This window comes from Ranitomeya imitator, chromosome 2, assembly GCF_032444005.1.
Source record: "Ranitomeya imitator isolate aRanImi1 chromosome 2, aRanImi1.pri, whole genome shotgun sequence".
Lineage (NCBI taxonomy): Eukaryota > Metazoa > Chordata > Amphibia > Anura > Dendrobatidae > Ranitomeya > Ranitomeya imitator.
This window is the reverse complement of record NC_091283.1, coordinates 216,856,852-216,872,612: the sequence shown is the minus strand read 5'-3', so window position 1 is coordinate 216,872,612 and position 15,761 is coordinate 216,856,852. Positions and strand designations below refer to the sequence as shown.

Genomic DNA, 15,761 nt, shown 5'->3' with positions numbered 1-15,761 from the left:
TGTGTGTGAAGAGAAGTTATCTGTGAAGAGAAGTTATCTGTGAAAACACTTTCATGTATGTTGATGAAGCATTGAGAAGTGATTATGTGTGATGAAATGAAGCTTGTATAAAACCCCTGTGATCAACTTCAGCTTAGAACTGTGTCATAGCAGTGTGCCTGTAAACCATTACCTTCCCTCTACTGTGAAAGATTATAATTAATGGTCGCCCTGAGCAAGATTTCCCCAGGATTCCAACAAGAACTCATGTTTTCTTCATATACTGAGTGGCGTACATACAATAGTTGCCATATGTTTAAACTTCTAAGCTATCTATAATATAACGCTGGGAGCGTCACTCTGTCCGAAGCCTTTATAGACTGCGCAAGCGCCGGCGCAGTCTGGGCCTCACAGAGTGACGCTCCCGGGAGATCGCGGTATGCGTTCACACTGAACGCACACCACGATCTCCACCGGAGAGTCAGGGACTGCCAGGAGGGTGAGTATCGGCTATATTCACCTGTCCTGCGTTCCACCGCTGAGCACCGCCATCTTTCCGGTCTTCGGCCTGTGACCTTCAGTTCAGAGGGCGCGATGACGCGCTTAATGCGCGCCGGCGCCGCCCTCTGACTGAACAGTCACAGCCAGGAGACCGGGAAGATGGCGGCGCGCAGCGCTGGAACGGGACAGACAGGTGAGTATAGTAAGTGCTGGGGGGCCTGAGCTGGCGGCGATACCGGCACCTGACCCCCACAGCGCGCCGGTGTCCCCGCCTGCTCAGGCCCCTGGATGGGTGCAGCACATGACAGGATGGGAACGCAGGATGGTTGCAGCACATACCAGGATGGGGACGCAGGATGGGGATGCAGGATGGTTGCAGCACATACCAGGATGGGGACGCAGGATGGGGACGCAGGATGGTTGCAGCACATACCAGGATGGGGACGCTGGATGGAGACGCAGGATGGTTGCAGCACATACCAGGATGGGGACGCAGGATAGGGACGCAGGATGGTTGCAGCACATACCAGGATGGGGATGCAGGATGGGGACGCAGGATGGTTGCAGCACATACCAGGATGGGGACGCTGGATGGAGACGCAGGATGGTTGCAGCACATACCAGGATGGGGACGCAGGATGGTTGCAGCACATACCAGGATGGGGACGCAGGATGGGGACGCAGGATGGGTGCAGCACATACCAGGATGGGGACGCAGGATGGGTGCAGCACATGACAGGATGGGGACACAGGATGGGTGCAGCACATACCAGGATGGGGACGCAGGATAGGGACGCAGGATGGGTGCAGCACATACCAGGATGGGGACGCAGGATGGGTGCAGCACATGACAGGATGGGGACGCAGGATGGGTGCAGCACATGACAGGATGGGGACGCAGGATGGGTGCAGCACATACCAGGATGGGGACGCAGGATGGGTGCAGCACATGACAGGATGGGGACGCAGGATGGGGACGCAGGATGGGTGCAGCACATGACAGGATGGGGATGCAGGATGGGTGCAGCACATGACAGGATGGGGCGCAGGATGGGTGCAGCACATGACAGAATGGGGACGCAGGATGGGTGCAGCACATGACAGGATGGGGACGCAGGATGGGTGCAGCACATACCAGGATGGGGACGCAGGATGGGTGCAGCACATGACAGGATGGGGGCGCAGGATGGGTGCAGCACATGACAGGATGGGGACGCAGGATGGGTGCAGCACATGACAGGATGGGGGCGCAGGATGGGTGCAGCACGTGACAGGATGGGGACGCAGGATGGGTGCAGCACGTGACAGGATGGGGACGCAGGATGGGTGCAGCACATGACAGGATGGGGACGCAGGATGGGTGCAGCACATGACAGCATGGGGACGCAGGATGGGTGCAGCACATGACAGGATGGGGACGCAGGATGGGTGCAGCACATGACAGGATGGGGACGCAGGATGGGTGCAGCACATACCAGGATGGGGACGCAGGATGGGTGCAGCACATGACAGGATGGGGACGCAGGATGGGTGCAGCACATGACAGGATGGGGAGGCAGGATGGGTGCAGCACATACCAGGATGGGGACGCAGGATGGGTGCAGCACATGACAGGATGGGGACGCAGGATGGGTGCAGCACATACCAGGATGGGGACGCAGGATGGGTGCAGCACATGACAGGATGGGGACGCAGGATGGGTGCAGCACATGACAGGATGGGGACGCAGGATGGGTGCAGCACATGACAGGATGGGGACGCAGGATGGGTGCAGCACATGACAGGATGGGGACGCAGGATGGGTGCAGCACATACCAGGATGGGGACGCAGGATGGGTGCAGCACATGACAGGATGGGGACGCAGGATGGGTGCAACACATGACAGGATGGGGACGCAGGATGGAGCAGCACATACCAGGATGGAGACCATATACCAATATAAATGCTCGCCACCCGGGCGTAGAACGGATTCAATAGCTAGTTAACATATAATCGTGAATGGGGAAAAAAGATATCTAAATGCTTTGTGGGCACCTCGTCTCTAAAAAACTGAATAAAAAGTGATCACTAATTAGTATGTATGCCAGAAAGGCACCAATAAAAATGATAGCTTGTCCTCACACTGCTCCAGCCATAGAAAGATGAAAAAGGTGTGCGTCCTCACAGGGCAAAAGAATGTGTAAAGTATAAAAATATCTAAACCACAGGTATCGTAGAATATTAGCACATGGCTTTTTAGCGAAACCCAAAAATCAGTAGCGGAATTTCTGATTTCCAAATTCCATCTCACAGGAAACTGTCACCTAATACAAAGGGAGGGAGGATAGAAACGAGGAGGGTGAGAGGGCGTAACGGAGCATGAATATGACAGGGCTCTGGGGTTCAGGGGAGCGATAAACCAGGAGATGGCCGTGAGCGTGGTGGCCAATGATAATGGCACCAATGGAGAACTTTGCGTTGATGTTCAAGAGGGAGATCATTGTGGATCTACATCCACTTCATTGAGGATGTTCAAAGGGTCTAAGAGTATAAGAATTGGTGATAAATACATCTATCACTTGGGATACAAAATGTTTCGACATAAATACAGAGTTATTACCTAACGACATGCTCCTTCTCCTTGTGTAGTTGCTGAGCAGAAACACAGCGGTCGATGTGGCCATTAGCGTCAAGGCATTGTACACCGAGACCAGAGCCTTCATGGGAAGTAAGCAGGTAAATTTATGGCAAATGCAATACTTGTAACATGTGATGTCCCAAAAATGTACTGCTTGTTTGTTCTTTTATTCCTTTTCTTTGTATTTGTAATTCGTTTAAATTGAATATGTAAGAACACCAAATACCCAACACCACCTCTACAAGGGGGTAGAGATGTTTTTTTTTTAAGAAGGCAACCTTGTTTTTCTAAGTTTTGACAACCCAGTTATCAGAGAGTTAATAAATCTGCCCCATTGTCTGTCCTGACATCATGAAATGAAGCCTTTCCATACAAGTAAAGACAAAGACGTGACTGTCCACGTCCACTTTTAATTTTGTAAAGCTTGGTGTGACCTTTGTGCAGCAGTTAGAATTAATAAACTACGGTATAATATAGTATTTGTAAAGACTCCCATAAGTGAAGATCCATAAATCCTAAATAATCAATAAGCTATAGTAGATTATTAGTAAATAAACCCGTAATACGAGCAGCCAGGACCGTATCAGGGCATAAATGTCATCAGAAAAAATCTCAATCATGCTTTAGTTACTACAAATCTTTGAATGATAAATATGTATTTATTAAAGAATAAGGATTAATGTGTTTTGTGTATGATTTCCTTTGTTATTTGTAGCACTGGGAGTCGCCTCAGGAAGAGGAAGGTCTGCTCTGCGCTATTAATGGAGTGAGTCAAGACTTGCAGAAATTATCCGATATCCATTGGATAGCACACATCATTAGATCAGCTGTGGAGGTAAAGACTGTCTGACATTGGCGGTCAGTTAAATGCTTAATATATAGTCCTAACTGTTCTATATTCTAGAGTTCAAAAAATTCTAAAAAGTATATGTGCTAGATAGATTGTTGCACACACAGTACCGAATAACTGGAGCTCAGCTGGAAAACGGAAATCATTGTCTGCATCTAAGGGAATGGCTTCCAGACTTGAGAGTTCCTGCCAGAGCGCACAGATAGTCCAGAGTATGGAGTCAAGAGAAAGTCTATGAGGTCATGGCGGGCCCATTTCAGATCCGGTGTGAACACCATTTGCGCTATTTAGGGCGACATCCACCATCGTTACGTAGAGGGTACACCACATTGGGTCCTAGAAAACCAGACTTGAGAGTTCCTGCCGGAGCACACAGATAGTCAGAGTATGGAGTCAAGAGAAAGTCTATGAGGTCATGGCGGGCCCATTTCAGATCTGGTGTGAACACCATTTGCGCTATTTAGGGCGACATCCACCATCGTTACGTAGAGGGTACATCACATTGGGTCCTAGAAAACCAGACTTGAGAGTTCCTGCCGGAGCACACAGATAGTCAGAGTATGGAGTCAAGACAAAGTCTATGAGGTCATGGCGGGCCCATTTCAGATCCGGTGTAAACACCATTTGCGCTATTTAGGGCAACATCCACCATAGTTACATAGAGGGTACATTACGTTGGGTCCCAGAAAACCAGACCTGAGATTTCCTGCCAGAGCGCACAGATAGGGTGTGGAGTTAAGAGAAAGTCTATGAGGTCATGGCGGGCCCATTTCAGATCTGGTGTGAACACCATTTGCGCTATTTAGGGCGACATCCACCATCGTTACGTAGAGGGTACATCACATTGGGTCCTAGAAAACCAGACTTGAGAGTTCCTGCCGGAGCACACAGATAGTCAGAGTATGGAGTCAAGACAAAGTCTATGAGGTCATGGCGGGCCCATTTCAGATCCGGTGTAAACACCATTTGCGCTATTTAGGGCAACATCCACCATAGTTACATAGAGGGTACATTACGTTGGGTCCCAGAAAACCAGACCTGAGATTTCCTGCCAGAGCGCACAGATAGGGTGTGGAGTTAAGAGAAAGTCTATGAGGTCATGGCGGGCCCATTTCAGATCCGGTGTGAACACCATTTGCGCTATTTAGGGCGACATCCACCTTAGTTACGTAGAGGGTACATCACGTTGGGTCCCAGAAAACCAGACTTGAGATTTCCTGCCAGAGCGCACAGATAGTCAGAGTATGGAGTCAAGAGAAAGTCTATGAGGTCATGGCAGGCCCATTTCAGATCCGGTGTAAACACCATTTGCGCTATTTAGGGCGACTTCCACCATAGTTACATAGGTCCCAGAAAACCTTAATAATAAGAGTTAGAAAAGAGAAACCGAGGGTTTCTTATTATTAATAACTTTACAACTATTTCCAAATTATTCTGTTCAGTCAGTGAAAAAGTGGGACAAGTTAGAAGCAATGTTTAAAAAAAAGCAAAACACCAGCTAGAGAAATGATGAGAAAAAGTTGGCTCATTCAGATTAGAATACCTGTGTGGTCATGACATGCTGTATTACTGAGGATCAGGGAACATTTGTTATTGTGCAGAATAGGCCATTTAGACGTCAGTAAAGGAAAGGGTTCTTTACGGTAAGAGCAGTCAGATTGTAAAATGTCACACCGTAACCGGAAGTAATGGCAGAAACTAAGTCTGCATTTAAAAAGGTCTAGAAGTGTCATGATCCAGACCGGGTTTTGAGTCCTGTTTTCTCTTTTTCCCGGTCTGGTCATGTGTTTATGTAATGACGATGATTTCCCGTAGATATATGAGAATCAGATTTGGGAATTTCACTTTAACATCTCAATATAATAACGGATTGGACAGAGTTGTTTTTTTCCCTGATATATGTTGTGTCCATGTATGTAATGTTAACTGAATGCGTTTGTCACAATCAGGAGAACACGGATGTGGGCGGTAAAGGAAGCTTAAAACTCCGAATTATTTCAAAACCAAGAAAAGAAAAAGAAAAGTTTCACAAGCAGAAATCCAACAGCTCCTTAACAGGTACGTGCTCGAGGGGCATACGACGCGCTCCTACGTGTTTGCATTGTGCACCATGATCATTTGGTTGTGTGACGCAGACCATTCATGTTACCGCCGAGCCGCTGACAGTCCCGTCTACACTTGCCCTATCTCTACCGGAAAATATTTCTCTTACATCTTTTTATTTCAAATTATGAACAAACAAATCTTTTCATTTCAGCGATTTAGACCCCGTCCCACCCGGACGCTCCCTTCCTAGAAATTAAAAAATGTTTGTGTCTCCAAACCAAAGACTCTCTCCTCACTAAGGCTACTTTCACACTAACATTTTCTGCAATCCGTCACAAGGCGTCGTTTTGCAGAAAGAACGCATCCTGCAAAAGTGCTTGCAGGATGCGTTTTTTCCCCATAGACTTGTATTGACGACGCATTTGCGACGGATTGCCACACATCGCATCCGTCGAGCGACGGATGCGTCGTGCTTCTGCGGACCGTCGGGAGCAAAAAACGCTACATGTAACGTTTTTTGCTCCTGACGGACCGCTTTTTCCGACCGCGCATGCGCGGCCGGAACTCCGCCCCCACCTCCCCGCACCTTACAATGGGGCAGCGGATGCGCCGGAGAAATACATCCGCTGCCTCCATTGTGCAATGCGCTAAACGCTAGCGTCGGAATCTCTCCCCGACGCATTGCGACGGGGAGATTCCGACGCTAGTGTGAAAGAAGCCTAATGTATATTATGGCAACTGACAGGAAATGTTCAGATTGAAGAATGAACACAAATTGTCAGATAAAGTTTTTTTAATTATTATTATTATTGTTAATTATTCTTACAAATTCCTAAACACTTGTCGAGTATTCGCAGCAGATTTTTCTTCACCAAAAACACCAGTGTGGAGGCAGGAAAAATGCTGCGTAAATGATGCGCTTTATCATTGGCGTTTTTGATACGTCTTTTCTCATTTGTTTGAATGGGGGGGAAGGCTGAACTGAGCGGCTGCATATTTGAAAATAAAAAAAGACAAAAAGAACACTTTGGTGGTTCAAACCTGCGAGGAAAAAAATCAGCACAAGATTTCAGAAATATCATTTACTTTCCTGGTATTATAAAATGATAACCAAACGGATAGTGGGGCTGGTATAGAAAGGAAGGATTTAGCTGCAAAATAAGACGACAACCACGGTCGTATCACAGGGTAAACAGTATAAAAATATTTATATTTGCGCTGTAATTCACTTCCAAGGAGGGAGGCAGAAAGGACAAAGAATGAGAGTCAACAAGGGAAGGAGAGACCCAGTAAAGCAATATTGTCACTGTGCTAGTTAATAAATGTTTGTAGGATCCAGGTGGAGTAGGATGTATATTAGACCCAATAGTAGGGATGACAGTGAAAATTGCTGCAATTCTATCCGTCTTGGATAGTATAAGTGTAAGTTATATAAATATTGTTTGTGACTTGTGCTCTCATTCTTTGTCCTTTCTGCCTCCCTTCTTGGAAGTGAATTACAGCGCAAATATAAATATTTTATACTATAGGACAATGCATTTTTTATCATTGAAAAATGTGTGGGACAAACCCTTAGATGTGTTATTATTTCTATTTTAAAGCTTCCTATTAAAAATGAGTTTGTCTAAATTGTAAAAACTGTATGTTACACATCATAGTTTCATCGAAATTTAGCAGGGATTTAGTTAATTCTTCTCCCCAGCAGGGCTCTTAGTGGTTCAGTATTAAAGGGAATCTTTCATCAAGTTTTTGCCACCTAATCTGAGAGCAGTATAATGTAGAGGCAGATACACTGATTCCAGTGATGTGTCACTTACCGGGCTTCTTGCTGTAGTTTCGATAAAATCACAAGTTTATCATTAGAGGGCTAGTAAACCTCCTCCATGCAGTCCTCCATATTCATGAGCTCCATATAACCCCACCCTCATCACTGATTCGTGACTTTTTGTGTACGCTGTGCACAGGCAGAAAGCTGCCAATCAGTGGTGGGGGCGGGGTTATACACAGGTCAGCATTCAGAGAACTGCTAGATCTGCAGCTGAGAAAACTGTGATTTTACCAAAACTGCAGCAAGCAGCCCAGTAATTGACTGTTTTCAGATGGGGTAGCAAAAATGTAGTGATGACATATTCCTTTTAAATACGCTCATCATAGCTTTAGCTATCTAATATACTGTAGGTCTGTTTGATTTGTGCTGATAAAGGCATGGCCGATGAGTTCAGATCAGGAGGAAAAGTAATAACGGATATAAAAGCGAAAAATACTTTCAAAATGTTTGAATAAATATTAATCCCACTGTTCGCCCTTGAATAAATGTTTAGCCGCTCTGTCTCTTTGGATACAGATTAGACCACTGTTCCCTCCTGAATAATGTTTAGCCTCTGTCCCCTCCAAAAACATAAAGGCACCAGTTCCCCTTTAAAGAACTGTTTAGCCACTGCACTCCCCACAACTAAAACCATAAAATATCACACACCCCATCTGACACTCCCACACAGTTCACTTCTCGCTCGTGGGGCTCCTGATAAATTACACAGATAGCTCAATAATGTCATCTCCCTGTCTGTATCATAGACAAGGCGCCAAGTGGTGACAGACAGCTCCATAACATCACCCAACCAACTGTATCATAGACAAGGCACCAAGTGGTGACACAGGTAGCTCCATAATGACACCCAACCAACTGAATCATAGACAAGGCGCCAAGTGGCGACAGATAGCTCCATAACATCACCAAACCAACTGTATCATAGACAAGGCACCAAGTGGTGACACAGGTAGCTCCATAATGACACCCAACCAACTGAATCATAGACAAGGCGCCAAGTGGCGACAGATAGCTCCATAACATCACCAAACCAACTGTATCATAGACAAAGCACCAAGTGGTGACACAGGTAGCTCCATAACATCACCCAACCAACTGTATCATAGACAAAGCTCCAAGTGGTGACACAGGTAGCTCCATAACTTCATCTCCCTGTGTCATAGACAAGGCACCAAGTGGCGACACAGGTAGCTCCATAACATCATCTCCCCCCTGTGTCATAGACAAGGCAAGAAGGGGCGACACAGGTAGCTCCATAACTTCATCTCCATGCCTGCATCATAGAAAAGGCACCAAGTGGCGTCATAGGCAGCTCCATGACGTCATCTCCCCACATGCATTATAGACAAGGCGCCAAGTGGTTACACATATAGCTCCATAACTTCACTTACACGCCTGTATCATAGACAAGGAGCCAAGTGGTGACACAGGTAGCTCTATAATGTCATCTCCCTGCTTTTATCATAGACAAGGCACCAAGTGGCGACACAGGTAGCTCCATAACTTCATCTACCCCCTGTATCATAGACAAGGCACCAAGTGGCGACACATGTAGTGTTATGTAGGCAATCCAGTAACACAGTGTGCAGCAATCAGAGCACATACAGTGATCTGACAATAACCCAAAAACAATAGAACGAGCTCTGAGACGTGGAATCTCTGTAGACCGCAATACCTGAACCTATCCTAACACAACTAAAGGCAGCTGTGGATTGCGCCTGTCACTACCTATGCAACTCGGCACAGCCTGAGGAGCTGACTAGCCTGAAGATAGAAATACAAGCCTGACTTGCCTCAGAGAAATACCCCAAAGGAAAAGGCAGCCCCCCCACATATAATGACTGTTAGCAAGATGAAAAGACAAAACGTAGGGATGAAATAGATTCAGCAAAGTGAGGCCCGATATTCTAGATAGAGCGAGGATAGCAAAGAGAACTATGCAGTCTACAAAAAACCCTAAAGCAAAAACCACGCAAAGGGGGCAAAAAGACCCACCGTGCCGAACTAACGGCACGGCGGTACACCCTTTGCGTCTCAGAGCTTCCAGCAAAAACGAATAGACAAGCTGGACAGAAAAAACAGCAACAAAAGCAAAGAAGCACTTATCTAAGCAGAGCAGCAGGCCACAGGAAAGATCCAGGAGCTCAGATCCAACACTGGAACATTGACAAGGAGCAAGGAAGACAGAATCAGGCGGAGTTAAATAACAAGGCAGCCAACGAGCTCACCAGAACACCTGAGGGAGGAAGCCCAGAGGCTGCAGTACCACTTGTGACCACAGGAGTGAATTCAGCCACAGAATTCACAACAGTGTAGCTCCATAACGTCAGCTTCCTGCCTGTGTCATAGACAAGGCGCCAAATGGTGACATAGGTAGCTCCATAACGTCACCTACCCACCTATCATAGACAAGGCACCAAGTGGCGACACAGGTAGCTTCATAACGTTATCTCCCTGCTTTTGTCATAGACAAGATGCCAAGTGGCGACTGTTATGATTAGGTGGCCTTGGAGCAGCATGAAAACCTTCACTGGAGTAGGTGGTAACTATACTGACCGCAAACCCTGATCTTATCACCGCAACTAGAAGTAGCCGTGGGGTGTGCCTAACAAAACCTAGACACCTCGACACAGCAAGAGGGCTAAATACCCCTAAAGATGGAAATAGGAAAACTACCTTGCCTCAGAGTAGACCCCCAAAGGATAGGCAGCCCCCCACAAATAATGACTGTGAGTAGGAGAGGAAAAGACACACGCAGGCAGAAAACAGGCTTAGCAAAGGAGGCCACTTCTAGCTAAATAGAAAAGGACAGGACAGGATACTAAGCGGTCAGCATAAAAATACTACAAAAATATCCACCGCAGAAAATACAAAACTCCACAACCTAACTAAAGATGTGGAGAGCATATCTGCAACTCTAGACAGAATCCTATCACACCGCATTGGCTCAGGAATTTGCTCTGAGGATAACGCCATAGCGCGCACAGTTCTGCGCTCCCGCAAGCGCTGGTCAATCTGAATGGCCAGAGACATAGAATCACTCAGATTGGAGGGTGTGGGAAACCCCACCATAACATCTTTAACGGATTCAGAAAGACCCTTTCTGAAAATTGCCGCCAAAGCATCATTATTCCATTTAGTCAACACAGACCATATTCTGAATTTCTGACAATACAATTCAGCCGCCTCTTGCCCCTGAGACAGGGCCAACAAGGTCTTCTCAGCTTGATCCACCGAATTAGGTTCATCATACAGTAATCCTAACGCCTGAAAGAAGGAGTCTACATTAAGCAAAGCCGGATCCCCAGATTCCAGGGAAAATGCCCAATCCTGTGGATCACCACGCAGCAGGGAGATGATGATTTTAACCTGCTGAATGGAATCACCTGAGGATCAAGGTTTCAATGCAAAAAACAGTTTACAGTTGTTTTTAAAACTCAAAAATTTGGACCTGTCACCAAAAAACAAATCAGGAGTAGGAATCTTCGGTTCTAAAGCAGGAGTCTGAACAATATAATCAGAAATACCCTGTACCCTAGCAGCAAGCTGGTCTACACGAGAAGCTAATTCCTGAACATTCATGCTAGCACAAGGCTCTTCAGCCACCCAGAGATAAAGAGGGAGGAGAAGACAAAACAGACTGAAGGAAAAAAAAATGGCTCAAGACCTTTCCTCCCTTCTTCTGAGATGCATTTAACTCATTGTTCGCCAGTAGTACTGTTATGATTAGGTGGCCTTGGAGCAGCATGAAAACCTTCACTGGAGTAGGTGGTAACTATACTGACCGCAAACCCTGATCTTATCACCGCAACTAGAAGTAGCCGTGGGGTGTGCCTAACAAAACCTAGACACCTCGACACAGCCGGAGGACTAAATACCCCTAAAGATGGAAATAGGAAAACTATCTTGCCTCAGAGAAAACCCCCAAAGGATAGGCAGCCCCCCACAAATAATGACTGTGAGTAGGAGAGGAAAAGACACACGCAGGCAGAAAACAGGCTTAGCAAAGGAGGCCACTTCTAGCTAAATAGGACAGGACAGGAAACTAAGAGGTCAGCATAAAAATACTACAAAAATATTCACCGCAGAAAATACAAAACTCCACAACCTAACTAAAGATGTGGAGAGTATATCTGCAACCCCAGAGAATACAACCAGACTGAGAAAAACAGCTGACACAGTCTAAGCTTGGACAAATAGAAACAAAAGATCAGCACTGAAAATAAGCACACAGCATGTGTACTTCAGAAAAAGAAACAAACACTTATCTTTGCTGAACTGGCAGCTAAGCAGGAGAGGCCAGGCAGAGATCCAACACTTCCAAAGAAACATTGACTACCGGCAAGAACTAATGAGTCCTGCAAAGCTAAATAGCCCAGTCAGAATTGCAATTAACAGATACACCTGTCCAAGACTGCAGCCCAGAGACAACTGCATTACCATCTACAACCACCGGAGGGAGCCCAAAAGCAGAATTCACAACAGGCGACACACTCAGCCACCACTATATATTATTCTACATGTATCACAGGAAGCCATGAACAATTCCCTGCCTCACAGCCGTGCAATAGGAAAAAAATGCAGGTTGTCAGGTGCGGGGTCCAGGCCAATCGGACCATCGTGGAGCCACATCTAATATGTCTAATGTCCTCATCTATCAATTCAAAAATTGACCAAATAATTTTATTTTTACAGCTAATTTGATGACCTCCTCATCTAACACTTAGGGCATATGCCCTGTCGGCCACTGTAGTGGTCCCCCTCCATAAGACCTACTGTAGCATAGAGGGGTCTTGGAGCTTGTTGTAGGGATCCGGGAAAGAGGAGGCCCATCACTGTATTATGGGCGACAAGAGTCTGAGCAGGACTTCTCTCTGAAGAGGTGATAAATTATCCCTCAAGTTATGTAACGAGAGTGTCGGTGGAAATAATCATTGTGTCCTTCTGTCCTGGTTGGCCAAACCAAGACCAATGGTGGACCCATCCGATTGCTGCCATGGCCATCTCTTAAGTTTGTGAACCCTTCATAATTTTACACATTTCTGCATAAATTTGACCGAAAACGACATCAGATTTTCACACAAGTTCTAAAAGCAGATAAAGAGAAACAAATTAAATACATTAAATAAATAAGTCCAAAATATTAGACTTTGTCTCAAAATTGTGTGAACCTTTTGCTTTCAGTATCTGGTGTGACCCCTTTGTGCAGCAATAATTGCGTCTGAACATTTTCGGTGATTATTTCGGCGTGCACATCAGCTGGGAGGAATTATAGCCTATTCCTCCCTACAAAGCATCTTCAACTCTTGTATTGTTGGAGGGTTCCTTCCCAGGTTCTTCTCCCTGCAGGTCCTTCCACACTATTTCTGTGGGATTAAGGTCAACAATGTGACCCGACTGTCCCAAAACTTTAACTTTACTCTTCTTCCACCATTCTTTTATGTAACGACTTGTCTGCATTGGGCATTTGTCTCACTGCATGACCAATGTTCTCTTCAGATTCATCCCATGGACAGGTGTCTGGATATTTTCCTTTTCTGATCTAATTCAGAATTCTTTTTCAGCTATGCCAACTATGGCAGCCGTCCAGGCTCAGATAAAGCAAAACAGGCCCAAACAAGGAAACGACCACCACCATGTTCCAAACATACTGCAAGGATCTTAAGCTCTAGCACAATGTTAATTCTTTCTCCAAATATAACATTTATCATTAAAGCAAAAAAGTTATATTATGGTCTCATCCTCCCACACAACATTTTTCCAATAACCTTTTGGCTTGTCTGGGTGATCTTTAAAAAAAAACTACATAAGGGCTGCAATGTTCTTCTTGGAGGTCACTGACTTTATCCTTGCTATCCTGCAATGCACACCATTTTTGTTCAGTGTCTTCCTAATGGTGGGCTCATAAGCATTAATATTTGCAAATTTAAGAGAGGCCTTTAGTGGCGTAGAGGTTACCTTGGGTTCCTTTGTGACCTCACAGACTATTATACACTTTTGGAATGATCTTTGTTGGTCGCGTGGGTTAATATTGGTCTTGAATTACGCCTTTTTGTGCATAATCTGTCTGTTGATTGGTCAGTTCCAAACTCTTTATGGATGGTTTTGTATACTTTTCTAACATGATAAGCATCAATAACTCGTTCTTCTGAGATGCTGAGAAATTTCATTTGTTTGTGCCATGATACATTTCCAAAAACATATGTTGTGAAGATCAGACTTTAATAGATCCCTGTTGTTTCAATTAAACGGGTCGCCCACTCACATCTAATTGTCATCCCATTGATTAAAAACAGCAGACTCAATTTTCAGCTTAAAACTATCTGCTAATCTAAATAGTTCATACACTTTTGGAACTCACACTTGTTAGAAATTGGATAATTTTCAGACGAAGTCTAATATTTTTGACTCATTTCTTTTCTTTGATTCTCTTTATCTACTTTTAGGACTAGTGTGAAAATTTGATGTCGTTATAGGTCAAATTTATGCAGGAATATATGGAAAAGTTCACAAACTTTCAAGTAGCAACACTGTACTTCTTTGTCTACCTTTTTGTCGTATGTGTTTTTTGTCATTGGGTGCACAAGTGTCTTTTGTTGCTAACTCAGTTGATTGCTTTTCTGTTCACTTTTACTTTGTCTCTCTGCTAGTGGATAAATGGGGCACAGAGGAAGTAGCAGCTTGGCTTGAAGTCTTGGGTTTAGGGGAATACAAGGAAATATTTATCCGCCATGACATCCAGGGTTCAGAGCTGGTGCTGCTGGAGAGAAGGGATCTCAAGGTATTCTGCAAGGGAATTCAATCTCCTTTAGCCACTATTTCGCTTCCCCATTCTCAACGCATGGTCTTTATGTTCTATAAATTGCCAACGCCATTACTCTTTACCAAATATATTGTGACCAAGTAACAAGAAAAGTTAGGACAATTTTGAGAACACTATCACACACACAACAGGCATTTGTATTTTTTATGTTACCATGCACATTGTGAGTCATTCAGAAATCCTGGCAGCAATGTCATTGGTCAAGTATGTACTACGTCACCACATATAATAACATTTAGTGCCAGTTCAGACTAATTTATCCGGTGTAAAATTGATAACTTATCGATTACTGGGGGTCCAGCACTGGGACCTGCACCGATTGGTAGAACGGGAACTTTTGACCCCATTAGAAGTGAGCGACAGTGCACATGCTCAACCACCAGTGCGCATGCTCGACCACCACTCCATTCATTCCTTATAGGGCTGTTGAGCCATCTGGTCTGTTTTTTCTGGTATCCCCATAGAGAAATAATGGAGTTGTGGTCCAGTATGTATATGTATGCTCCATTCTAACAGGAATAAAAAAATTCCATGTTATGATCAGTGCGAGCCTCAGTCTCCGAACTCCCACCGATCAATGAGTTATTATTAGATATACTGCTGATAAAAGAGTAGTTTTGAAGCAGTTTTCTGAGGTTTAGTACATCAATCATATGTAGCATCATGTGTGACACTTTGGCTCACACTGAACCTTTTTCAAACGTTTAAAAAAAAGTCTCAGTTTGAGCCAAAATGCATCATCCATGATGCTACATATGATGATTGATGGTGTAAACCTCAGAAAACTCATTCAAAACGTGAGTGCCAGTCAACATTCTACTGTTCTGAAAGGAGTGCCATCCCTAGATGTAAGCACCACAAAACACTCGATTTACCAGTGAACATATCCCATGGATAGGTGATAATTGTTGTTCACCAGTAAACCCTTTTAATTTGGCTTGTGCACTGTCCATATGTACAATAGATTTCATATGGATAGCACACAGATCAAGTTAAAGGGGTTCTCCTAGAATGTAAAAATATAGCCCACCATCACATAATTCACACGGCAGCCCATCCTAGTCATGTATTGTGAGATGCTACAGTCTAAAGAAACACAGCTCCTGAAGCATGTGC

General features: G+C 45.0%; 1 protein-coding gene across 7 annotated transcripts in view; it reads left to right on the top strand.

The window, feature by feature from the left end:
* Nucleotides 1-15,761, top strand: part of LOC138662704 (diacylglycerol kinase eta-like) — a 255,548-nt gene that overhangs the window by 236,305 nt on the left and 3,482 nt on the right. For 5 of the 7 annotated variants that reach the window (XM_069748579.1, XM_069748582.1, XM_069748580.1 and 2 more), the window contains 4 exons: nt 3,110-3,196; nt 3,814-3,933; nt 5,898-6,006; nt 14,473-14,603. In XM_069748579.1, coding sequence (XP_069604680.1) covers nt 3,110-3,196; nt 3,814-3,933; nt 5,898-6,006; nt 14,473-14,603 — 447 coding nt within the window. The remainder of the gene's footprint in view (nt 1-3,109; nt 3,197-3,813; nt 3,934-5,897; nt 6,007-14,472; nt 14,604-15,761) is intronic. The other 2 variants (XM_069748585.1, XM_069748583.1) reach the window with 1 other exon arrangement.